The sequence below is a fragment of the Perca flavescens genome, chromosome 5 (genome assembly GCF_004354835.1).
Source record: "Perca flavescens isolate YP-PL-M2 chromosome 5, PFLA_1.0, whole genome shotgun sequence".
Taxonomy (NCBI): domain Eukaryota; kingdom Metazoa; phylum Chordata; class Actinopteri; order Perciformes; family Percidae; genus Perca; species Perca flavescens.
In genome coordinates, this window is record NC_041335.1 from 34,846,879 (window position 1) to 34,874,429 (window position 27,551).

General features: G+C 40.7%; 1 protein-coding gene across 1 annotated transcript in view; it reads left to right on the forward strand.

Moving 5' to 3' along the window:
• adgrv1 (adhesion G protein-coupled receptor V1) overlaps positions 1 to 27,551 on the forward strand; it is a 172,231-nt gene that overhangs the window by 134,760 nt on the left and 9,920 nt on the right. Inside the window, exons 90-93 of the mRNA XM_028577354.1 lie at positions 2,292 to 2,470; positions 5,833 to 5,990; positions 16,640 to 16,761; positions 24,538 to 24,723. Of these exons, the coding sequence (XP_028433155.1) occupies positions 2,292 to 2,470; positions 5,833 to 5,990; positions 16,640 to 16,761; positions 24,538 to 24,723 (645 nt within the window). The remainder of the gene's footprint in view (positions 1 to 2,291; positions 2,471 to 5,832; positions 5,991 to 16,639; positions 16,762 to 24,537; positions 24,724 to 27,551) is intronic.

Consider the following 27,551-nt stretch of genomic DNA (forward strand, 5'->3'; position numbering starts at 1 on the left):
CGAATATAAAACTACCAAACTATTTGTATGGCTGTTCAATTCAATTCAGTTTTATTTATAGTGTCAAATCATTACAGACAGGACACTTTACAGATAGAGTAGTTCTAGACCACACTATAATTTACAGAGACCCAACAATTCCCACAAGGGCAGGCATTTGGTGCGACAGTGGCGAGGAAAAACTTTCTTTTAAGAGGCAAAAACCTCACACAGAACCTAGCTCTTGGGCTCTAGCTGTTTGGGGAGAGGGGGGCGAGAAACAGAGAGATACTGTATAAGAAATACTGTATATGTTTTGTAATTTGGTTGAATGGCAGTTAGCATGGCAATAAGACAAAAGCATAACCAATGGTCGAGCCACCTAGTCAGCAAGCATATTGATCATTCAGCGTCATTTAGCCTAGTAACATATTACAATATGCTATTGTCTCAGTGCAGTCAAGTAAAGCTGTTAAGGCCCATTCAGACCAGAAAAATAGCGATCTGGTGATTCGCCGCAGGATTGTGTGCTGTAGAGAACTACATGGTGATTGGTTATACATTGTTATGGGGGAGACGGAGGTTATCTGAAGAAGAGGTCAGCGTTGCTTTAACCTTACGTCATTCGTTGCATCACAGTGTCCGCTGTACAAATGTTCTGCTTAACAGCCAAAACACACTGGGCGTGCAAGCGTCGCGTATAGCAGCAGCATATTTCGGCGCCCATTTAATCCAATCTGTCCGTTCACGCCGTCTCCTCTATTTCTTGCACGGGACTTGAGCATATGTGTCAAGTGTAGAAATATTTCTATAATCTAGATGTGTTATTCTCAGTATTAAAGTTGTATTCCCTGTATAATGTATAGACTCGGGACACACAGATAGTTAGCTTAAGCTTTGATTACCTTATAGCCCAGGAATGTAGGTGTATGTTTTTCTGTACCACACTGAGAAGTGGAACGGGTGGGGGTGGCTCTTGGGTCACTGTTTGTGTGTATGTGAGAGCTGTAAAATCTGCCCGGAGACAGGAGGGAGAGAGGAGGGGGACGCCTTCAAGCAAGATGATAAAATATAGGAAGATGGTTAGACGGTGTTCATTATCTGACAGACTTTGCTGACTTGAACTCTGTATATTTTTGTCTGCGGTTAGGGAAACTTAGTGTCATTTTGTGAACCCACAATTGTGTTTTGTAAACTTAAATTCTGGACTTTAGGAAAGTTGCTTAACTGAACTCTACGTCTCAGATTGATCCTTGTGGTCTGGTAAATTTAAGTCCGATGTAAGAAGGCGCTGGAATTAATAAATTGGAGTCAGATTTAACAGGCCTTAGGGCCTTATTTTAGACAGAATTCCCTTCACAAGCCAGGCAGGTAATCACATACAGGAAGACCACAGTGCAGCCAGATAATTTACAAAAATAAAACACATTCAAAATAAAACACCTAGAGCTAAGAGGAGAAGGATCGCTTTGTGAAATACGCGTCCAGTATCAATGGCCAGGCGCACGATCAGGCACGTATCTACGCTACGCGACACTTACGCGCCCGGTGTGTTCCAGCTGTAAGTCTGCAGTCCGCAGGCAGATGGACAGTCATAAACATCATCAGCTGTTCATCATTATAGTTGTTTAGCTGTTGCGTAAATGTTTATTACTCTGAACAAACGAAATAATTGCTTTATTGATAACCCATTTCTACATTTATTTTCCTTTTTTAAATGAAAGTTAAATCTGTATAGGCTGTAAACGTGTGGTCGTAATGAGGCTAGATGGAGTAAAGGTCACCAATTTGTAACCCCAGCCCACAAGAAAGTGGGGGAGATTACTGGGAAAATAGAGAGTTGCTTTGTTTTTTTCCCTGTAGCTCCACGTTAAAACTTGAAAGTAACCTTTGCCCTTTGCTCTTCACCAGTGCAGCGGTTTAACATTGTCTGAGAGATATGTTATTGTTTGCGGAGGTCTTCACACAGGGGTAATACATTGTGTTGCAACCAACAGGTGTTCAGAAAAGCTGCTTATGGAACAATGCAGGGCTCAGTGTATCAGATGGATGAGACTATCAAAGCCTGCTAGATTACAAAGCAAATATAGCTATTGTGTGTGATTAAAAAAATGTGGTTGTACTTCTTCACTCACTATGAGCACCAAATGTTCTCAAAGAAAGATGGAAAACTCCTTCAAACTCCAAAAACGTTTTAATTTTCCTCACAACATTATCGAGAAATATTATCGTCCATATAGTTCAGGTATTGCTTGTGGTAGCACATATCTGTTTTTTCATATCAAGTTGTTTTTCTCAAACTCTGTCCCCAGGCGGTGAACTTCTGGCAAGTTCTGGTGATGAATGACGAGCACACAGAGCGTCGATACCTGCTGTACTTCCTGTCGGGCTGGGGACTTCCAGCTCTCGTTATCATTGTCCTGGTCATCGTCTTGCTCGGCGGCTACGGATGGACCATAGACAGTGTATACGGACTGGTCCAAGGAGATGTGTGAGTGTGGACATTGCAAAACACAGGCGCACAAATACACACACACACACACACACACACACACAAGTCGTCTTTAGAATTGCTTAAAGCGAGGTGGAATCGACCCAACCCTGACGTAATCTGTTTTTGTAAGAGGACTCGTGGGTGTGTTTTTTTACACCAGTCTGAGTCAGCCGTGGTGACTTCCGTTTCTTTTTCAGACCTTGGCAAATTCCCTTCAGGGTAGAGTAGAGCAAACAGAAAACACCTGAGCCGGTGACATCATGTCAGGAGGTAGTTTGCCCAATCAAATGAATGAACAAACTAGTCTCCCCACATAGAAACCTGATTCTTCACCTTAAAGGCTTTTACACAGAAGGGTGTAGGGAGGAACGGAGCAATCTTAAATAACCCATTTCCCATGTGGCTATGTTTTATGTCTGTGTTGGGGCTATAAATAACTGGTTGCCATCTATGTATAGAGCACCTGAAACCAAGAACACAACATATGAAGTCACTTTGTAAAAAAACCTGCACAATGGTCCCTAGTCAGGTGGGTCTAAGTGTGCGTGTGTGTGTGTCTGTGTGTGTGTGGTAATTGCCGGAGTAAACTTTTTTTACCGTCTTGCGTGTGGGATAAAGCGTTTGTGTGACGGGGCTAAATCAAATACTGATGAAGTTTGAGCACTTAAATCACGTCTAAAATTAGCCCGAGGTTTTAGGTGTGGCTGTTATCCTTGGGATCCAGGGTGTATGCGAGTTTCTTGTGGGTGGATGGGTAGGGTGTTTGCAAGACAGTGAGCGTATACATGAGAGACTCAAGGATACAGAGGAGTATTCAGTTTCCCTGGAAGCGTACCTTCCTCACAGGGAATGAGGCAGCCTTTTATACCCCCCCCCCCTTTTTTCTCTCTCTCTCTCCTTTTGCATGTGAACAGGTAGCCGTCTTGTTTTCTCAACACTCAAGTTGTCTCAGTTTCAACCTGCTTGCTTACAAACAGGTGTCAAGCTCAAACCTTGCGTCAGTGAGCATTTTTGTGTCATACATATTTTATTTCATAGGTATCCTATTAACAGAAGTCAACTTTTCGCCCTGTTTTTGTCACGATTACCTGATGTCACCCTTCTATCACCACTGTGGTGCTGGTACTCTGTCTTCCATATAGTTAGCAGGGTTCAACAATAGGGGTTGTCCGATGGCCCAGGTCAAGTAAAACGCCATGTCGGGCAAGTAAATATAACAACCCACTTGCCTATTCAGGCATCATCGTATCACAAAGTGACGTTATCCTTCTCTTGCTACCGTTAGAGAATGCTTGTTGAGGGATATGATTTGAATGCTCCGTTGGCCAATTAAGAATTGAGTTGGCGCTTGCCGTTTTTTGTTTTTTTCGACGTTTATAAAAAAAATCTTATGCTATTTTCATGTTTGTTTACGCTTTTTTGACGTTTTTTCCGAAGTTTGACCATTTTTTTTCTCTATTTTTTTCCCCTCTGAAATAAAACATTTGTATAGGGGCCAGAAAAAATTACTTTGGGCAAGTACAATTTTTTTTTCTTCACTTTTCACAGTGAAAAAAACCCTGTTGAACCCTTATTAGTACTTACACAGGGTACATTAAGGTGTACCTTCATCTCTCTGGGTCTCACGTTGTGTGGTTGAGAGGTCCTATTAGTGCTATGTTGGTTGAACCTCATTAGATTTTTACTGTGGCACATACAGTACAGCAGATCATTTTGATTCACTGTTGATGAGCAGAAGTGATCATTGAAATTTCACCACAGATGCATCACCCAATTAGCTTTTGCCAGTGAAGTAATTCTTATAACCATGATTTGGAGTTCAAAAAACAATTTAAATACAGTTGGATTTTGTTATTTGAGTCTATAAACGGTGTTACTGATTCTTGGTTAGTGTGGCTACTTCAAAGCCAGGCTATAAAGTAATTTCTCGGGGAGGCGGACATTTAAACCTGACATCTACATGTATCTATTCCATGCAGGCTGTTTTATAGTCTTATCTGTGGAAATGAAAATATACAACTTTAATGTCCTGTCATCGCATTATGCAAGTCAATGGATACTACAGAAGCATGTCTGTCTCCTTAAGATCGAGTTGACTTATACCTTTAACTATATATTAGGTGTTCCTTAAACAAGGCCCTGTGCTTAAGTGACTCATAACAGTCCAACCATATGTATAGAAAAGAAAATCCCTGCAGTATTTCTATGAAAATCCCCCATAAAAGGCATTACTCACTTTATTTATTCCCTCCCAAACTATATAAAGTTGGTAAAATGTGTCCCTGGGTAATGTTTTTTTTTATTATTATTTCTCATGAGACTTTCTTAGGATTTTTCACTACAGTAGTATCTCATCCTCTCACAAGGCCACAGCCGTACAAATATCCATATTCCAGTGTGTTTACACTCTCATGGTCTGGCTGTCTTGCTGGCACCGGTTAACGTAATGCTTTATTTAGCCTACCTCATACTATGTTGTGGCTAGCATAGCTCTAATTATATCTCTGCGACCTCTCAGTTCTGCCGTGAGGTCCTATCTGTATTGCACACTCCCACCAAACCAGGGCCCGAGCTTGTTTTGTGAAAAGGTCAAAGTCACATGAGTGTTTTGGCAGTTAACAGTTTTTTTGAGGTTGTTGATTTTTACCAGAGAAAACTGTTTTGCTCAGTTTTTTTTTTTTTTTTTTCATAAAGAAAAAAACACATCTGATTGGACAGAAGCTGGGAAAGAACTCAATGAAGATTTCCCAGGAAATCAAGTCATACTGAGTCACAATAGGCAAATTGCAGAAAGAGAAATAACTTGATTGTAATTTAAAAAACAATAACAACAGACTGCTTAAATAAAGAATTCCACTTTTTCAAGAAAAAAAGCTTTTGACTGTAGGCGGGATGAGCAGATGAACTCACATAACCACTTCATATTCATCTCCCTTTCAAAGCTGGAGACACATGTGTTGTTTGCTCCTGAAAAAGGTTCTGCCTTTTTTTAAATAGATCAAACACTTTTAAGCGCCTTTGGCCGTAGATATTATCCCGCTGTGGCTGCAGGGTGACCTGGTTGCTCAGAAGATTTAAGAACATACGTATTTTGCTGTTGAAGGCAAAAGCTGTTGTTGGGCAAGAACGCCTCAAGTCTTAGGCAGGCTCAGAGCTCTCACCAGCCAGATCCTGTTTGTGAAACTTGAAGAAACAAAGTCCTAAGTTGGAGTAAATATAGAGCATTATAGTGATGTAATATGTTTCCGTTTCCTACGGCTTACCTTTGAGCCGATTTCCTCTCCTTTCTCTGTACATTCTGCTTCTTTCTACATGAAAAAAACACATCACTCCCAATTTTTTTTCCGTCCCCTCTCTAGGTGCTTCATCCCAAACATCTATGCGGCTCTGTGCACGGCAGTGCTGGTGCCTCTCATCTGCCTGGTTGCAGTCATGGTCGTGTTCATACACGCCTATCAGGTTACCCAGCAGTGGAAGGCCTACGACGACATGTACCGCGGACGAACCAACAGCACAGGTACCAAATGCGTGCATGTGTGTTCACACACATAAGTGAATGCAGTTATACTTCAGCATAGATTTGAGATATGCGTTCTACTACGGTATATGAGCCCCCCTCCACCCCCAAAATAGGTTTTAGCCAGCCCAAAAGGAAAATCACCAGCACCCAAATGCTAAGAACTGAGAATAAAAACAGCAATTTAAATCCTTTCTGAATGTGTTTAAGAGCAAGTTACCAAACAACTGTTGAACAAGCAGAACATGAACTGGAAAATGAGAGCTAATCTCAGTTTTATCTCCAGAGTCAGCCTGTATACCAGACTCTCCTGGTGATTTATTTAAATATTCATATTATTTTTATAACCAGTTTTGCTAATTGGGGTTTTATTTACTCAAGCATAATATACATTTTTGTTTATTAAATTGTCAAAAATAGCAGGTAAATTTCTAGGTAACACAGACTCTTTGCCTTTACTGTACTCGGACCGATAATGCTGCCAAGGATGCTCTCAGGAACTAGAGCTGAAAATGTCAGCCCCTATCTTGCTCAGCTTACAGGCTCTGTCTCTGTCTGCTCTGCGTGTACCCAAGGGATTTATGATACAGGAACAAAACAATACCTGCTTTTCTGAATTATTTATTCAGCCATTGCACTTAGGTAGACATGTATTTTAAACACTGGTGTTGTTTTTGTTCATACGGGAACTTTGAAAAACGTTCTACCACATCTGTTTAAGGTCATTTAAAGCTCCAAAATGCACACAATGCAGTGCGGTAAGATGTGTGGAAACAACCTCAAACTTTTCCTTGATGTAAAATTCTTGTTTGCAGAGAAATAACCGTCATAGAGTAATGGTTTAGAAAAGAATCCGTAGCCCACACATGAAGGTCCTAGCCAAACCACTTTAGTCCCTTGGTATCATGGCTGGAATCAGTGGCCCTCAGTGAGAGTCAGCCGGCTTCAGCTTGTTTTGCTCAGTCAAGGCCCTCCAATGACAAAGCAAAGCCTGGATTTGTGCTAGTCCTTTGGCTGGCACGCGGTTCGCCTGACACACTGTGTGTGGCCTTTGAAGTAGCGTAGGAAACCAAAACAGTGCTTTGCTGAGCTGCAGGTAGGTGTGCATTATTTATTTTATTATTTATTATAAGAGAGCACTTCTTTCTTGTTTACACACCAGTCTGAGGCTAAAGGTCAGAGGGTTTTTCCATATGGGAGACGGTGTGGACAGCAGGCTAGGTTTGGGGTGAGTTGAGGGACAAGGAGACGCAGAGTATGGTACTGTACTGTGTGCTGAAAGTAAAAAGTAGAGAGGAAAACAAGGTTTCAGCAGCTTCTTAAACTTCTTATTTACCCTGAGAGAGAGAGAGAGAAAGAGAGAGAGAAAATGCCAGAAAAGGTAAGCACAGCACACACTATTCAAAGCAGCAGTCTAAAGTCCCAACTGAGGATATGTGTCACAAACACAGACGAAAGACCGGCCCTTGAGGTGTAAATATGTGTAAGTTTTGTGTTGAACAGCTCTGTGTAAACCTGCACACGAATGGCAATTCAAATGGATTCAAAAACCCAAAGTTGGACAGCAAAACTCTTTGTCAAAGCTCATGCAGTGGTGCATCAGTGTTGATTGGACCTTTTAGTTTTTATGTGGACGCACACTACCACCACATATACACATGCACACATAGGAGCATGAACACAATATATGTACACAAACACTATGGACTGCATTTAGTTATAGCAGTTTTCTTATCTTTATTGTAGCTTTTGGCAGAGTGCAGTGTACAATTCTTTGCACTATATCAGTATTGGCTTTGTTTCAACGTGTCCAGAGTCCAATGGGGAGTAAAACAACTGTGATGGAAAGGCCTGTAATATTGTGTTGTTCTAAACATAGGCTACGCCTCTGCTCGTTCCCTGAAAGCCACAGTGACTGTTACAGCAACCCTGATCAGTTTCAGTCCTGCAATGTGTAGTCGTCAGACAAAAGATCATGTTGTTAATATGTTAATCAAATATGTTTTGCTTCACCTTGACGTTCCCGTCCAGCTAAGCTACGTGCAGAACCTGTGGGATAGCTGAAGCCATTCTGAGATAAGCTAAGGGGTTATCTCTGTGTGTGTGTATGTGTGGGTGTGTGTGTGTGCGTGTGTGTGTGCGAGCGAGAAAGAGAGAGAGAGGCCCACATGTAAAAACTCACAGGGCCGTGCAAGATATAGCAGGACTTTTGACGTCAGTGAAATCGAGCAAGTGTGCCAGTTTGTGTTTCTGCCCTAGGCCTGACCGATAAGAGGAAAATCTGTATTGTGCGATAACATTGTTGATTATAGTGATCCTATGACGTTATTGCCGTGCATAATAATTAGCCATGTGGATTTAGAGGGGGGAAAAAAGGCAGGAGGGGCTGGTTTTTAGTCTCAGCCAGCAGCTAAGTTTACAAGAATTAGCTAATTTTAAGATACGAAGTAAACTAAGATAAACCGACTTAATACAGACAGTTTTGTTTTAGCTTGTCACAATTTGCTATTAGCCGAGCTACTGCGCTGTGCTCGTGTAAAACATAGCGGCAGTGGATGAGAGACTGCGGCAGAGCGGATTAAAATATCGCTTTCTACATGTCTACATGTTTATGCTTGTTGAACCAGTGAATTAATAAAGTATTGGCTCGCAAAGGTTTTATTGAACTTACTTACAGTAACAAGCGTAGTTGTCTCCAACTCAAGCTGCCTTCACTTTCGCCTAAATTTCTGAGGACTATGGTTAACTGCTCCTCAGATCTCTGCAGGGTAAATCCAGACAGCTAGCTAGACTATCTGTCCAATCTGAGTTTCTTTTGCACGACTAAAACAACTTTTGAACGGACACGTTCCACCAAAGCAAGTTTCTTCCCGAGGCTATTTTGCAGAGGCACTATGGCTCTGTCCAGTGCTTAACACCGCCCATGACGATTGTGATTGGTTTAAAGAAATGCCAATAAACCAGAGCACGTTTTTCTCCCATCACGGAATGTTATGTAGACTAGCCAGACCCTCCTCTGCAACGCTGTGGAGGGTCAATGGCAATGCGAGACTACTGTCTCCACCGCGGCCTCTCTGATCTGTTGTCAGCTGAATTTGTTCAGTGTGTGTGTGTGTGTGTGTGTGTGTGTGTGTGTGTGTGTGTGTGTGTGTGTGTGTGTGTGTGTGTGTGTGTGTGTGTGTGTGTGTGTGTGTGTGTGGAGGAGCTCAACCCCGACACAGAGCAGGGGAGAAGCTACAGCTTGATGATAATTACTAGTTTTATCCCTGGGACCTGTTTTAATACCGGGTTTTCGGTACCCATCCCAAAATAACATTGACTTCCCTTATTCAACGCATTTCAGTCTTTTTTTTTTTTTTTTTCGCAAAGGTTTTGAAAATATGATGTCAGCACTAGTCTGCACGTTGGTGCAAACCTGCAGACATATACCTGCACCTCAGCAAAGATTAGAACTCCATTGTGCCCAATGCAAGGCTGGCCAGCCAAACAAAAACCTAAATAAACTGGACTGACATCAAAACTATTCAGAGCACATCAGTAAGACCGTATCAGCGCCCTCACTCAGCCTACAAGGTGTGTTTGCAAAACATGATGTTCTTTTGATACAGAAGTGAGACTTTCACTTTTCTTGTTGAATTGCTGATTGGCCAGGAATGTTGAAATAAACTAAAAAATATGTGATGGAGGTCTGATTGCAGAGTGCTGTTTTATGTACTTAGTGTTTTTGAGGCTGTGTAGTCAATTTATTCGGATGCCAAACATATTTATATTTTGCATAGCCTTGAAATGCAAACTCTTGTATAGATGGATCAGGACTGGATTAGTGTTCTCATACCTTATTCTTCTAGATATTTTTGTTATGGCTATGTATACACATACTATTTTATTGTTTTGTCTTTCTTTCTAGGAATAATTTGTATAATTACAATTAGTTTTTGTTTTTAGGAATAAAATCCTATTGTTCTGAGCTATAACTAGACCGCCTTTCACCAAACGAGGATTATTACTTTGTAATGTAACCTGAGTAATGTAACCACTAAAACAACAACAGAGCCTCAATCTGCTCCTGCATTCTAATGATGTTTTCCTGAACGATAGAATTGGTGTTCGCGGCATAATTCCTCACAAACTAATGCATTAAAGTTGAGTTTTTATGAGGCAGATGCAGTTTTTTTAGAAGGTAACATTTAGAGTGCTGGGTTTCAGAGGTGCAAGTACTTTTATTCAAGTACTGTACTTAAGTACAATACATACACAATCAATTTGATGAACTCCACTACAGTTCAGAGGAACATATTGTGCTTTTTACTGTACGACATTTATTTGACAGCTATAATTACTAGTTACTTTTCAGAATAGGATTTTACATTTAAAAACATTGGATAAGCTTATAAAATACAATATTTGTTATTATACATTTCATATGTATGCAAGTTGTTTAAGATCCACCAAAGAAACATTTCCCCTCTGAACTTCTCTTGGGTTTGTTTAAATAATAAAATAATAACTTTTTTTTCTTCTTTCCTACCTCATTAATCATATCAGATTTACCGTTTGACCCTGTGAGCCAGTCAATGGACCAAACTGGATATAAAGTAGTTAAAACTTACTTTTACTTGTAATTTGGTATTCTTAAATATTTGTATTGTTACTTTTACTTAAAAGATCTGAGCACTTCTTGGGTGCCTGGGTAGCTCACCTGGTAGAGCGTGCACCCCATGGTCAAAGGCTCAGTCCTCGCCGCAGCAGCCGCATGTTCTATTCTGACATGCAGCCGCTGCATGTCATTCCAGTCCTCCCTCCCCCCTTTCATGTCTAAGCTGTCCACTCAAATAAAGACCTAAACAATTATCTTTAAAAAGATCTGAGCACTGTTGGGCTTAGTTTTTTTTATTTTATAAATTGCCAAATGTACTTGTGAATTCCTTGTATGTGTTTATACCATGAAAGTACACAAAAAAACATACTTTTGCAAACTAAGTACTCTTAGTAATTATTAGTCATTACTCCTACCAGTATATCATCTGCAGATTAAACAATATAAAAAAACACAGTTCCTAAATGTTCTTAGTTCACACACATACAATATAACTTGTGTGTGGGGTGTCTGTGCGTGTTCAACCCACGTTTATTACAGCTTGTTGTTATTACATCTGCTGACCTCTCTGTCACAGCGATGTCTTGGGTTTCTGCCCCAGCTGTTTTTGTTGAAGTTCTCCTCTCAGTTTGTCTTCTCACACCAAGAACCAGCTGTGGTCGAATGTAAACATGGGCCTGTTCTCCTGTGGAGAAAAGTAGCTCCCTGATGTCCAGAGGAAATCACTTCAAATAGTGTTGAGCAGAAATTTCACTAATGTGGGATAGGGGCGTTGAAACAGACCATATTCGATTAGTGCCTACTGATGTTACTTGTTGATTTTCCGCTGGCTGCTTTTTTTTGTTTCTGCCTTTTGTCTGCTGTGTTCAGACTCTGTTAACATTCAGGAAGAGTCTTTTCTAGGAGCAGATGCAATTAAAAGGGGAGTTCATATATATATCTGACTGCTTGAATTTGTCGATGAAAACCATGTGTAGCAATATATAATAATATTGAGGAGGTGACACATCCTGATGCATCGGGATATCGAATCCTTGACAGGATAATTTTAATTGAATTGAATCGTGAGACCGGTGAAGATTCACACCCCTGTTGGGGGGGTTCAACTGTTTGTTTGACTTCTTAGCTCCGCCAGACCCAAAGATCCCCATGACCATCAGTTAGCATCTCTCTAGCAGAGAGCTGAGACTCTCTCGCGTGTCTATGCAAAGGCATACATATGCATTCATGCATGTTCGCACACACACACATACAAGTATATGCACACATACAGTAACTTTGGAAAACTTGTGCTTGCTCCGCTTCTTTTTAGCAGTAGCGAGCCAGTCAGTCAGCATTTGGCTCTGGGAACCTGTTCTTACTGTGGGAGCTCTGCCCTGTCCACAGAATGGTATGTGCTTACATGGTTGGAAAACTCAAACCAGGGAGGGAGCAGATAGAGACAGATGTGCAAAATAGAAAAACAGAGAGAGAGAGAGAGAGAGAGAGAGAAAAAAAAAGAAAGTCAATGTTGCTCTGACTAGAAACAGTGGAAAGTTTGAGAGGCCTGAGAAAAAACGGTGAAAAGCAACTGATGAACAGGCTTCTGAAGCAGATGTATCGACTCTGAGGAAACATGCACCGAAATAAAACGTCCAGAGGAGCATAAAGCGCAAAGTAGTCTCGCTTTTGCCAGACCCTCCTCCAAAGGTCTGGCTACTCTACACAGCATTTGGGGATGGGAGGAAAACGTGCTCTGGTTTATTGGCATTTCTTTAAACCAATCCCAATCATCATGGCCGGAGCTAAACTCTGCACAGAGCCGCTGCAAAATAGCTGTGCGAGAGAAAACTCAGATTGGGCAGATAGTCTAGCTAGCTGTCTCCATTTACCCTGCAGAGATCTGAGGAGCAGTCAACCATAGTCCTCATTAATCCACCGATTTTAAAATTCCAACACAAAGAAAGCTGAAGGAAGCGGAAAATGCATGCAGCCGGCGGAATTTCCTGTAGCACCGGAGCAATCCCGGAAGTGGAACGTCAAGATGTAGACTAAGCGCAAAGAGACTAGGGGCCCTATCTTGCACCCGGCACCTGACGCAAGTGTCTTTGTTAGTTTAAGACCGACGCAGTTGTCAGTTTCCCATCCAGTGCCCACATCGTTTAAATAGCAAATGCACCTGCGCCCATCTTTGCGCCCATGGGCGTACTGGTCTTACAGGGAGGTGTGTTCAGGTGAATTCTGGGCGTATTGCTATCTTGAGGAAGCGGGAAGTGATCGGACCATTGACCAACAAAAACCAGTTCTAAAGTCAGTAATGCAGCATTTCATTGTTATTTTAACAGCAAATTAGTAAAATGTGCCTAGGTTTATGCACAGCGCGTGCACACTATGCTTGTTAAACCCACACAGGGAAGCGCAGCAGCACACAAACATGCAAAAGATTAAAAATAAAAATATTACGGTGCAAATCCGCCATCATAATAGCAATGAGCCAAGGTACAAACGTGCCTGGCTTTTAAAGGGAATGGGAGATGATCTCTGATTGGTTTATTGCATGTAACGCCCAAAACACACCTATGATTAATGAAGACACAAAGTACAACCTTTTTGAAACATGCGCCCGGCGCACAGACCCTTTTTTCCGCCGTCAAACTACCAAAAGTGGATTTGGACACTCTCTAAATGCACCAGCGCCATGCGCTTCACGCCGTGTGCTTAGATTGTTAAAACAGGGCCCTACGTGTGAAATAATGATGCTGAAGCATCGGGAAAACAATGACCAGAGTATTGGCAGAATGAATCAACACTGGCAGGATATAAGTCTCAAAGGGAAAGGGAGAGGCATAAAAAGGAGAAAAAAAAATTGAGAAAAAGGAAATGTGGCTAAAAAAAAAAGTACAACAGGGTTCAACCAGAGGAAAGCTGCAGTGAGGTAAGGAGCAGCACTCGGAGCAGAGTGGAACTGACAGAGTGGTGGAACTGGCACCTAAGTGTGAGGGCTTTTTGTGCAAACTTTGGGCCAGTGCCCTGTGTTTCCATCCTACTTGTGAACTGAACTGAACTGTACAGTATGTCCTATGTAACTCCAATCAGCAGACTACAGAGTGACTCAGCAGTCTCATTTAGAATTTTCCCTTTGGATTTGAAGCATTTATGTCTGTCTAAGGTACAATTGATGTTGAAGATGTAGCCTTGAAATACTTTTATGTTTATGTAATATATTAGATTAATCTTATTGTGAACTTTTAAAAATGTGCTCCGTATAGCCATGGTACAGAAAACTCCACCAGAGCTGAAAGTTATCAATGTTTCTGTCACACTCTCAGACACACAGGATGATCTTAGTGGTGGGCAGGGGCAAATTCTAGCCACTTTACCAAACCAGACAAAGTCTCTTTGTAAGTATTTCACAGAATATCTTGAGTAAATCACTCAGTGTTTTTTACTTTATTGCAGCTACAGAAATGCAGTATGGTTGTAGACATTTGATTGACATCTTTGGTCTAAAATCACCCTTGAGCTAGTCTATATCCTTGACGTTCCACTTCCGGGATTGCTCCAGTGAAATTCCGCCCGATGCATGTATTTTCGCCAATGTCCGTTTTTTTTGTTTTGTAATGAAGGATTGTAAAGTTTGTAAGTACACCAGAAGTTTATGTAAATAACACTTGCCTGCTGGCTTCTGTTCTTTACTGTTGTTGTTGTTGCTGTTGTAAGACGAGTGCTTAGGGCCGTCTACAAATTACAACACCAAAAAGAGATGCAACAAAAATATTTATTAATTTTACTTATTTTTTAAAGTAAGTGCTGTAGTATAACTAGCAGGAGACAAGTTATAATTGAGGTAAGTTTGGAGACATTACCTTATTTAATCATTAAATTAAAAAATATTTTTGTTGTATCTCTTCGGTGTTGTAATTTGTAGACGGCCCTAAGCACTCGTCTTACAGCAGCAGCAGAGACGAGAAGCCAGCAGGCAAGTGTTATTTACATAAACTTCTGGTGTACTTACAAACTTTCCAATCCATCGTTTTATGAGTACATAACCTATTTGTACTACTGTAGAAGTTTGGTATAATTTCGGGCATTATTAGTGGGGTCATTTACGAGATACAAACGTGGATCCATTAGCGCCTGTGCTAAACTATTCAGCTTAGCACAGGCTAAATTACAGAAATTACTCCGAACCATCACTTTAAGATTTTCCACTCTGGAGGGTGGTTTCACTTTTTTCCCCGTAATCCCCAAAAATTCCATCGCCGTCTAAATGAAAGGCACATCTGATCAAATATTTCGTTGTTTTCCACCGCTAGTGTATTCGGGTACACAGGGCCTTCAGGCTAATAAAACGCTGATACAGATAATCTGCAAACGGCCCGATAATAAAGCCAGGGACAATAAGCGGTCTATCCCTAATAAAGTGCATGAAGTGGAACCTCTTTTCTCTTTTTCTGTAAAACTCTCTTTTTTTATACGGAACACGTTCATTTACAAATATACAGTTTTTAGTCAACAGCTGCTTCCACAATGTTCTTATAGATTATTTCCTCCTGAAAAAAACATGCTGGATAGTAAAGAGCTGTTAAATTTATCAGGCCTCTCTCTGTTGTGATGACTCACTCTTGACAGTTGACTCAGGCTGCTCCTGATCGACAGTGTTCATTTTGTTTGTCCTCTAATTAGCCGTTCCAATATTAGGTAAGGGAATTATTTTTCAAGCTGAGAGGAACATCACGACCCGATATGGATGAGGTGCAAAGGGACGTCGGTGGCTTTAATTCAGTCTCCACTCCAGTGTGAGACTCCCACATCATGAATCATGAATAGTGCAAGGGGCAGTGGTTAAAAGGATTATAAATGACACTGTCCTTACCTTTTATAAATAAAGTCTGATGCACAGAATTCACCTCTACATGGGCAGCATAACAAACTGTATGCCTGTGTGACAGTGCTGTATTAGCCCTGACACCAAGTGGGTTATCAGTTGCCACGTGAAACCCGTGCAGAAAGACCTCTCTGTGGTCTCGTCTTATTTTACAAACACTTGCTCAAACATTTAAAAGCTACAGATTATCAAACAAAATTGAAACAAAAACCAAATTGTCCACCACGCTTTTTGTCCAAAAGCCTGTTGTGGCTTTGAATGAATAACACAGCAGTCATGGTGTTCCTACTGTGAGAATTGAAGATGTGCCACCTCTGGACAATGAATGCCAACCACATTTGCACACTTCTTTTTAGTGAATTAATCAGAGTGATCAGTTCTATGTCCATGTTGATAATCTGCCAGTTGTCTATATCATTTTCGCAAACAAAAGGATTGCACACTGGCTCTTAGATCAGTTAGTATTAGCATTAGTGGCACCGCAAATACTGAAAAGATTAAGCACTGAGTGGGGTAAATGGGAGTGCAGCCCTCAGCTAAGCTATTGTGTGTGTGTGTGTGTTTGTGTGTGTGTGCGCGCGTGCATGCGTGCGCCTACATGTAAAACTCACAGGGCCGTGCAAGACATAGCGGGACTTCTTACGTCGGTGAAATCAAGCGTGTGTGTGTGTGTGTGTGTGTGTGTGTGTGTGTGTGTGTGTGTGTGTGTGTGTCTGCACGATGTGAAGAAAAAATCTGTGTGCGCCTGAGGTCTTCTCAGCCAACCTTATGTTTCTGCTCTCTAGCAATGTACACCAAACACCAGTTTGGTCTTAATTCAGGGTCCACAGTACTCCACATGTGGACCATGTGTACTCATTAAGACTTGTGGAGCAGAACGGCCATACACCGATGCTGAACTGGGACTGTAAGAAGCGGTTCAGTAAACAGCTCCTCAGGCTCGCTCCGGGCTCACACACACCATCCCACACACCAAACTGTGCTGTATATCACCCAGAAACTACATCATGCATTCACATCTGGATTCAAGCATTCAGTGTGAATCATTTATATCATGTTAAACGTTAGTCATAACCCGAATAACGTTCAGGTATGTACAGTATTTTATTTAGTTGTTGATAGACTAACTTGTGCAGATGTTTGTTTGTTTTTTTAATCCTCTGCTGTTGTTACCTTGTGCTCCAGAGGTGCCGCTGGTCCTCTACCTGTTCCTGCTCATCTCCCTGGTCTGGTTGTGGGCAGGACTCCATATGGCCTACAGGTCCCTGTGGATGCTCATCCTCTATGTCATCTTTAACTGCTTGCTGGTAAGTTCATTGACTTGTTTTATTTGTTCCTTACAGTTATTTTCTTCATACGTTCAATCAACAGCAGCACCCAGTATGGCCAGTGTATGAGAACACCCAGTCATGGGATATGAGTTGTCAGATATGTTAATACGGACAGAGACCATTTCTGATACAGAGTCCAGACGCTTGTGTGGACAGAGATCGTTTTTGTTTAAAACACCGTTTAACCATGAAAGTAGTGTGGATGTAACCTTGGGCTACTAAAGGTGTGTGTGTGTGTGTGTGTGTGTGTGTGTGTGTGTGTGTGTGTGTGTGTGTGTGTGTGTGTGTGTGTGTGTGTGTGTGTGTGTGTGTGTGTGTGTGTGTGTGTGTGTGTGTGTGTATTGATGTTTTGTTGACTTAGAAAGTGAGAGTGATGAAGGCTACTTCATCCCACTTTGAAGCCCTGCTTTGATGTGTTGGCCGAGGCGAGCAAAAAGAGCCTCTGGAGAAAAGAAAGAGAGAGAGAGAGAGAGAGAGAGAGAGGCGGGTTATCACTGTCGCATCTTTTTGAAGCCTCTCACTCTCTCTCTCTCTCTCTCTCTCAGCTTTCCATTTGTGCTTTTGTCTGTTTGTTGTCTCTCTGTTTGCCTCTCTCTTAATTTGCTTCTCTGTGTCTTTATTCCGACTCCAAGTATCAGAAGAGATAAAGAAAGGGCGTGAATGAAGCACTAGATAACTCCATATCTCTTCACCGCTTACATTTACTGTACACTGCTATCTACTGTAACTTCAAAGAGTTAGATAGCAGGCAATTATCAATGAATATAGGTTGAACTCAACTGATACCTCTGGTGTTAGATCTCTCCATGGCCAACTCTGTAATAAAATATATAGACGACTCTCTGTTTTGATACACAGATGGCAAACCTGTGCATCATAATAACTATCTGGATTATTTTTAGTTTATTCTTTGTTATAATGTTGGTATCATTACTGTTTGGTTGTACATGGCTGATTAGAAGAAAAAAATGTTTCTGTGTTGAGTGGGATAATTTCACAAAGTTGTAAAGCCTGCTGTCTTTCCCTTACCTGAATGTATAATTCTTTAGTCATACAGCGCTACGTATTTTCTCAATTAATCGATTAGTTGTTTGGTCTATAAAATGTCAGAAAATTGTGAAAAATGACAATCAGTTTTCTCCAAAAGCCCAAAATGACATCCCCAAAGGTCTTGTTTTGTCCCCAACTCAAAGATATTCAGTTTTTATCTCACAGAGGAGAGAAGAAACTAGAAAATGTTCACATTTAAGAAGCTGGAATCAAAGATTTTTTACTTTATTTCATAAAAAAAATGACTCAAACTGATTAATAAATTTTTTTTTTCATTTCATGTTTATTTGATACGGACACATGCTACCACATAGACATTTGACCAACAAATCTCCAAAGTAAAGCATCACAGCGTTTATAGCTAATGCTAATTTCCTTTGCCAGTCAAGGGAAAGAATGATCATAATAGTTGCCGATTAATTAAGTAGTAGTGACAACTAATCGATTAATCAATACATCTTTGCAGCTCTGAATGCTAGCACTAATTAATTAGTTAATGAATTGAAGTCAGAGTAATGTGTAGTTATGTGGAAATGTCTTGCATCTTAAACAACTCAAAAATGTCTTCTTTGCACAGACATCCAGGAAGCTCCCCGGACCTCACTCTGGCACAATAGGCTCTTTTCTTTCATGTCTAGTCTATAAATGTTGCGGTCTCTTCTGTCATCCTCTGAGAGACACCATCTGCCTGTAAAGTGTGCCATAACAGGTCTGTGGTAACCAGTGGTGATATGTGGCATCCACATGCCAAAGACAACAGTGTGGCACCAAAGTAAACTCCTCCTGTTGGTAAAGTGACTAATGAGGAGAAGTGATGTCAACGCCAACAGTCGATGTCGCACTTCACACTTGTTCATGAGCTCCAGTAGTTTGTCCCACTCTGTGACATCATGTGGTCAGTTTCTCCAGCGGACCAATAGTGTGATGGTTCTCTTTAAAGTCAGTGGTCATCGGTTATATGACCAAGTTTGTCAATTATTTTAGTTCTGTGACACACTCCTTTTTGTCCCAAGAGATTGAGTGACCATTTATTTCTTACATTCCTAAACTTGTTTTTCTACTTGTCATTTTTTTACTGGAACAAGCTTAATTTGTCTTTTGACTGAGCTAAACTTAACCTTAACCCTGTAGAAACACTTCAGATGAAAGTCCTTTGTTCCCTCTGTTTAGTTCTGTTTATTGCCTCCTTAGTATATCGAGTATCGAAAACTGCCTTGTCGTTCAATAGCCAATTTCAATACCTAAGGAGTAAATCTCATCAGAGTCACTGAGCCAATCAGCATGCACCTTCACACAAATAACATAAACATACAGGCATGCATGCGCATCACGTATAAAACTCCCGTCCCTTTCCTGCTGCCGGCAGTGTAGCTGATTACAGCAATCAGCTACATTTCTACTGAGAGATGGGAAATACAACATAAAAGGACTTCATCATGTCAACCTAATAGATTGCCTCCCATTATATCAAGTTTGCCCTTGGCTTCAAAACCGGAACGAATTCTGGCGACAAGTTGACACTCGTAGCCAACTTTTCAAACCCAGCCTTCACTAAAATGAAAAAAAAGAGAAATCTTTTAGAAAACAACTATGGCAATTGATTTCCAATCCTATCTCCTACATTGCAACCTCAAAGCTCAAACTAAAACGGGAGCCTCTGGGGTTTGGTCTGGGTCTGCTGTAGGAATAAGGAAGGATTCATCAGAGTGGAACTGACAGGTGAAGATCCCCAAAGCCAAAGCGTGTCCAAGGACATTGATTAGCGGTAAACAAACTCGGCTGACCCAGTTTTCACATAGCACTGCTTTGCCAAGATACCCTGTTACCATGAACCAAGCATGGTTGCAATTAGATTTGTGTGAACATGCATTTTATGGAGCAAGCTTATTTAATTTGGCTGTGAAGGGGGAAATAGTCACAGTAAGAGGTGGGTTATTGTGGGACTTCCATTAGGACTAAATGAAAGTTTACGGAAAGCAACGGGGATCCTGATAATGAGACTTTGAACAGCAATAAAATGATGTCATGATTGATAACAGATTCAGGCCTAAAAGAATATGAAAGTAGTTGTAATGTAACTATGTGTCCTAGTGCCATTGCAGGCAATTCTGTTTAAAGAACTATTTACAGAATGCTTTTAAAATATGTTGCACAAGAAGACTTCAACCAAACGTTGCATTCATTTAAAAATGTGTATGTTGTACAGGCTAAAGTGCTGCATAACTACACTGCTTGTTTCTGCCAAGTTCTTACTCCAGGAGCGGCTTATTTAAACACGTTATCTTATCGTTTATTCAGGTCTTTCATGCTATCTTTTTCCAATGTGTTCATTGCCTTGAGGTTGGAAGTCGTTGTAGGTCTCTGCTACAAAGTATAGTAGAGCGGCTGTTGTTGTTTCCTTCACGCCGTGAATTTTCCATTAGGAGAATTTTCCATCTTTACCTTGCTGTTGTTATTGATGTGGTTGTGTGGCACATTTCCCAACAGTTGATTACTGAACACCATTAAACAGCTGCAGATGTTACAGCTGTGCACAGCTGTGTTTGTGTTGCCAAGTGCAGATTATATTTGGTTATTGAGCGCTGTGTTCGTAGAAAGCAACCTTTAGTCTCCAGTAGGGTATTCCATTGAACCAAACTATGAAACTGATCCTATTTGTGCTGATTAATACCGCCGTTCTTTTCTTTTCTTATTCCTTCCATCCCTTGTTTGTCAATTATACCACACTCTGTCACTCTGGTTCCGCATCTGTGCCACATCAGGCTGAATTAGATGACAATAATCAAATCACCAGCCCTTATTATCTCCTCCTGCGAAGGCCCCTCTGCTGGTAAACCTCATATCCTTGTATCGTCACAGTCAGAGACATCCCCAGCAGCACCATGCTCCATTACAATCCAATTCCACCCCCGCTTCCTCATTTAACCTTTGTACTCGCCTATAAATAGGACACCGAATATCTGTGTGTTATTACGACAAAAGAAGACACAGGCCCACGGGTGTCTACGCACATGCAAGCATCTGTGCGAAGCCTGCAAAGAATTAGGATTTAGGGGAATTATATCTGTTGCTTTTATGAGCATAGAAAATGAATTCCACACAACACAAAGCACTTGAAGGGAATATTGCATCAATTATCCAATTTAATACAAGAATGGCACTGTTCCCATCAACATCATCGCTCCAGCACGAGTCAGTTCAAAGACTTTGTGGGCTTTTAATTTCCTTTGATTTTACCTGTACTTTTTTTTCTGAAGCCAACTCTACTTTCTGTCTCCTTGACCTGTTCAACCATCACAACTTAATACATTCTAATCCCTTTTCCCTTCTTTGTATTTACACTTCATCCAATTTTAATGTCATTCTTGCCGCTAAGTGTTTCTGCTCATGGTCCCTTTTTGCTTTCTCTTGAGCCAAGCTTTGCTCCCCCCTCTACCGACCTCCTTCCCTGTCCCTCCTGCTCTCCTCAGGTTCGGTTGCTTTCCATCTCTAAAGACGTGGCCTCTCCAGTGATCAGGGAACACTTACATAACAGGCCTATGGCAGTTAAAGCTGCACAGCCTGCTAATGACCTGTGCTAATCACCCACAGCGCTGTTGTGATGGAGCCGCAGTCACGGAAGGCAACATACTGTACAGTACACACCCATACATGAATACACACCTGGCTGCTTTTGTTCCCAGAAGGAAGCTTCAATTATTTCCTTAACTTCATACATGATACATACAAAATTAGGCCTGCGCAATAAATGGTTATAAAATCGCGATCTCGATTCACTCCCGGTCAAGATTTAATTTTTAAATGACTTCAATTTTTTTTCTTTTCTACAATTAATTTATTGAAAGCATTTGACATTGACATTAACATCTTTTAATTATGTTAAGACATGTTTAAGGAGTTCAGATAGAGCCTGTATCAGGGCCATATTTAGTTCAATGTGTTATATGTCACTATTTTTGCCTACTGTACTTAAATGGCCAGTATGTACTTTATGTTCTTTATTCATTGAAGCCTCTATGTTTACAGGCTTGTGGTGATTGTGCAATGTGCTATAGGTGCCAAAAACAAAATCTACGTTTGGTACTGCCAATTTTTTTTGTTTTGTCATGGTTCATGTGTGCAATAAACATTACACTTTGTGAGAAAAAAATCATGGTAGAGAATCGTAATATCAATTCTAAGCTTAAAAAAAATCAGTGATTCATATTTTTCCCCAAATCGTGCAGGCCTACGGAAACTGCAAGACGGTACAATTAATCTACACAACACTTAACCTAGCTTCTAACCCTGAATGTCTCATTTCTTAATGGACATGATATTAATTTCTCATTTCGAAGCTCATTCACACTTGTACTCAAAGGTACATTAATGCACGGACACGTTTACATTTTTTACGTGGATGTACAGCACTCAGACAGTTTGTGTACCTCCCTGATTAAGCATGACCAAGCTATAAAGCACAGCTAATGACCTGTGAGGTGTTCCATGTGTTATCTATTTGCAGCCCTTCTTTCCCCTTTTTTACAAGCTGGATGTTCCGGTTTTATAGTGCACCCATAAACACGCAGTTTCCACTTACGGTTCCTGTTGTGTTCCTCGTTATGTTGATTGTAACCATCAGCGCTGTTTATAATCCTTTTTCTGCGTCAATATGCCTCGGTTACATGGGTAATGATGATTGCTTTGCAAAGTTTACTGTCCTTTTGTTAATCGGATGTCTGATCTGCTGTTTCTTGTGTTAGACATAAAACAGAAGCACGTGGTTTGGTAACATGCAGCTTTATGGTTTGAACAGTAACACAATTGCTTGTTAGAAAGTCAGATGTTTAAGAAAACCTAGTTTGGACAGTTTGGTAAGTTCTCACCCACTGCCACTTGCTGAAAACAAAACACTTTGCTCGCCAGACATATTGAAAATTGTCTCTCTGGTAGGTGTGTCTTTGTCACAGACAATTTTCTAAAGAAATCTGTTTAACCTGATGTAGAATAAGCATATCGTCGCTGTCCAGCGAAAAATCTGGTACGTCCAAAACCATTGCTTTTCAGGAAATTAAAAAAATCTGCTAATTTGTGGCCGGGTTGGCTCAGTGGGTAGAGCAGGTGCACATATACTCAGAGGTTTATGCCTCGACGCAGAGGTCCAGGGTTTGCATCCGACCTGTAATGATTTCCTGCATGTCTTCCCCCTCTCTCTCCCCTCTCTCATCTAGCTTTCCTATCAAATAAAGGTGGAAAACCCCCCCAAAAAATATTTAAAAAAATTAATAATAATCTGCTAATTTGACATCATATTGAGATATTTACCTTCCACAAAGTCAAATAAAATCGCCTCGTCACTGTTTAAATATTTGTAAAACCCACAGACAGATGTAAAAAAAGTTAAAATGACGAAATATGGAGATACAAGGTTTCTGCCCGACAGTGACGATATCTAAAGACCATGCATGCCTTCTATGATTGCTCTCCACCATGTCTATGTTTTACTGGATGTCATGGTGTCCAGAAACTTACTTTATGCCCATTTCTTCTCACTTTCAACTAGAATGAACACACTCATGTGTCTAAATGTCTGCGTGTGAGGATGGGTTGTGTGTTTGCGTGCACCTGTATGCACACACATTCACACATTTGTGCCTTGCACTCCTGTGCGTTCCATCTCTGTCTGCCATCATCATATCGCCCTGTGATGGGTGTTGTGAAATACGGGATTGCGCCGTGGTATTTGACACTGCGGTGTTTTGGGGTAATTCCCAGCCCGGTGCTGTTGACCTAGAGGATTTGGTAATGCCGTGGAAGTGGAGGAACCACAAATACCAGGGTGCCAATGATGTCATGGACCAATGGTGAAGTAATTCTCCATTAATCGTGGTGCTAATAATGATGTGAAAGAAATGTTAAGGCCTAGTGCAACAGCAAAGCACCGCTTAATAATAATCGATCCTGACTACAGTGTGACTCGAAACAACACAGTCTATCCTTATGTCCTTATGTCTATATGTTTTAACACTTAGGATGGGTTGAAGTGCAAAAATAGATTTCCACTACATTGTACTGTGTGCATGTGACGAGTAAGAATACAAGTTTTTAAAACATATGAATTCATATTTGGTATTTTATTTATTATTATTTCTTGTAATTCTGTATGGATGTGTGTGTCTTGTACCTGCTGCTGTTACACAGTAATTTCTTATTGATTAATAAAGCCCATTTATCTCTCTCTCTCTCTCTAACTATCAATCTATCATCTATCTATACTCTCTCTATCTATCTATCAACTATCTATCTATCATCTCTCTGTCTATCATCTATCTATCATCTCTCTGTCTATCATCTATCTATCTATCATCTATCTGTCTATAATCTATCTATCATCTATCTATAATCTCTCTGTCTATCTAACTATCATCTATCCGTCTATAATCTATCTATCATCTATCATCTCTCTATCATAATCTATCCGTCTATCATCTATGTATCATCTATCTTTCTATCTATTATCTATCATCTATCATCTCTCTATCTATCTATCTAGTTAGTTAGTTAGTTAGTTAGTTAGTTCTTGGATCCATGGCATCACAAACAACCATGAAACCTTTCAGCATCAGAGACTTTGGCTTGATCTTATATGATACTGAGGAACTCTGATAGAGGAACAGAGCTGGTGACAGTGTTCTTAAAGATGATATTTTTTTCTCTCTACAGGGCTTGTATGTGTTTGCAGTGTACTTCGTCATGCACAACCAGCTGTGTTGGCCGACTAAAGCCAGTTACACAGTGGAGATGAGCGGCCATGACAGTCCTGACTCAACCTACCAGGGAGGCGGGCCCACCACTGTTGGGGGCGACATCAGCAAATCAACTCAGAATCTCATCAGCGCCATGGAGGAGGTATACACACAGAATTCACACACAGAGCTAATTAGGCCATCAAAGAGACAGACACACTTGTGTTATTCATACTCCATAATACAGATTCACCCATACATCCCATACTCTCCAGCTCTAATGCTTAGCTTTTTATTTCAGTTACAATGCACTTCATTTTACACTCTTAAATGTATCCTATACTGTATATGGAGAATTGTGTTTTTAAGATCTGGGCCTACTGCTTGTAGATTTGGCCATCATTTCCACTCATTATGAAACATTTTGCCCCCAAACTTCTATGCTCAGCAACCAGTCACCAATTTGTAACTACAGTACCATACCATACCGTAGTTGTGAGCACATGCAGTTTTTCTTAAGGAGTGAGATGATAATGCTAAAATCACTTTTGGTGTCACCTCTAAATCTTTTTAGATAATCTGGCTAAACTGTTTACACACTGTGTACTCCAATCAATCAGTCTGGTCACTGGTGCCACATATCTCAGATATTGAGTAAAATAGTATCAAAGCTTACAGGAATGAAAGCAAAAAACTATTTTTTTTAAATGTACCCAGCTAGTAAAAAGATGTTATTAGAATCTTTAAATAATAAGTTGCAGTCTTTACCTTCTCTCACTGTGTTCCACCTTCTCTCTTAGACAATTTTCCCCAGTCCCCTCTTTTTCCCATGGCTCTATTTGCCCATTCCTGGTCCTCCTTCACACATTTCTCACATCAGCTGAGCGTGACTCCACCGAGAACATTCATACTCACTCAGACACCCTGCTTCAGACTGATTCATTGTGTGTGTGTGTGTGTGTGTGTGCGTGTGTGCGTTGCATGCAAGCACACTCTGAAAACATACTGTATAAACACACACACACACACACACACACACACACGGGGCTTTTGTAGTGACTCTGTGTCCTCAGCAACTTCGTCCCTGGAGAATACCCTATAAGGACTGAGCTGGTTAGAGGGAGAGAAAAGAAGGAGAAAAAAGAGGGCAGGTTTAACTTCATTACTCCTGGGAACTCCTTCTTGCCTCTCTTTCCGTCCCCGATCTCTCTCTCCACACACAAGAATCCAGTAATCTTGTTTTATTCATGAGAGCACACTCCTGTTTGTCTGAGATTTGGCTACAGCCCAGTGAGACAAATAAGAGTGCAGACAGGGAGCGCTAAGAGTGGCGATGTGACGGTTAGATGAGTGACAATTTGTGGAGCGGATTGGTTGAAAGGATATCGAAGTGAGATTAGAATAGGGAAAGGAGCGATTACCTTGAAGGTTGAATAGTTTATTGGAAAGGTTTAAGTCATCAACTCAGTGCCCCCCCCCCACACACACACACACGCGCGCGCACGCACACACACACACACACACACACACACACACACACACACACACACATTTATGCTTGTACATGGACAGATGAGGCATTCATAATGAATGAGCACAGTGGAAAACAAGATGGACTCATCTGGTCGTTGTGGAAATGAGGGATATACACATACAATTAAATTTTCCCTTGTTGAAAAAGTCCATGGATCATGGAGCCAAAAATGACCCAGATGATTGCAGCTGCTTCCGCACTGTGCGGCCAATAGAACAGGCGCACTAGAGACCTCCACCAGCCGAGCTAGCTACTTCCTTAGAATGGGGATTAGATTTTTCAAAGGGTTGCAATGTTTGTGACGCTAAATGAAATGTATCAACTTTCACCATGTAAGTCAGTAGGGCTGCACAATATATCGTTTTTTTTATCGTCATCGCAATATCAACTGGTGCAACATACTGTACATATCGCAAAAGGTTGTGACATATCGCGATAGACACAAGATTGCTTGTGTTAGTTGAAAGAAAATATCAGTAGACAACTGCACTTTAAAGTGTATATGTCATTCTTTTTTAGTAGTTCCTGTCATTGTCAATTCAATGTTCAATTTGTTCAATAAAAGAATGTTAGAAATGATTATTTGTTTTAAATTCAACAGGCAATTTGTTGTATTTTAAAAGAATACTGAAAGCAACAGAAAGGCAAAACTGAGTACACTCTAATATCTGCATCACATGACAGGCCGGGAGTTGCAATTCCACTGTTTGGCTGCTATGTTCAATTTGCTTCGAGCCCGGAGCACTTCCTGGGGGCATGGAAAAATCCCTATTATCAGTTTCCTCTTTTTTTATTCACCTCTTTTTTTCCGTACCATCACTGCTTCTTTTGCTAAAGTGTCTCCCCCAACAAAAAAATACTACTTTTGGACTAATAAAAGGCTGTCATCTGTCTCACCGGGCTGACAGCATCATTTCCATATCAGGCTGACTCAGTATGAAACCCTAAACCCTATGACCCTGCTTTCACCCCATAAACCCCCTGTGCACTGACAACATGCACTCTGCCTGACCCGAACTCATCTCAGACGTGTGTGTGTGTGTGTGTGTGTGTGTGTGTGTGTGTGTGTGTGTGTGTGTGTGTGTGTGTGTGTGTGTGTATGAATGGTCAACCTTATTTTCCCCTGCGTTCATGTGAAGTTGATGTTTTTGGGCATTGAACTAACTTTTAATCAACAACACATGAAGATCAGGTCTTATGTGAACTTGCATATGTATCTTACGAACTAGTACATATATTTATGCTGTATATAAATATTGTATATATTATTGTACATTAACTGGTTGCAAATCACTTGCAAAATTCTTTTAAAAAGTGCTGCATAAATAAATGTACTACTTCTACTTGCGGCTCTCACAGAAAGATCTAACATCTCACAAATAGTTTAAAAGCAAATACCATGAACTTTCTAATTTTTTTTACTGTCATGCATTTTTAAGTTTTATTTAGTAGGGTTT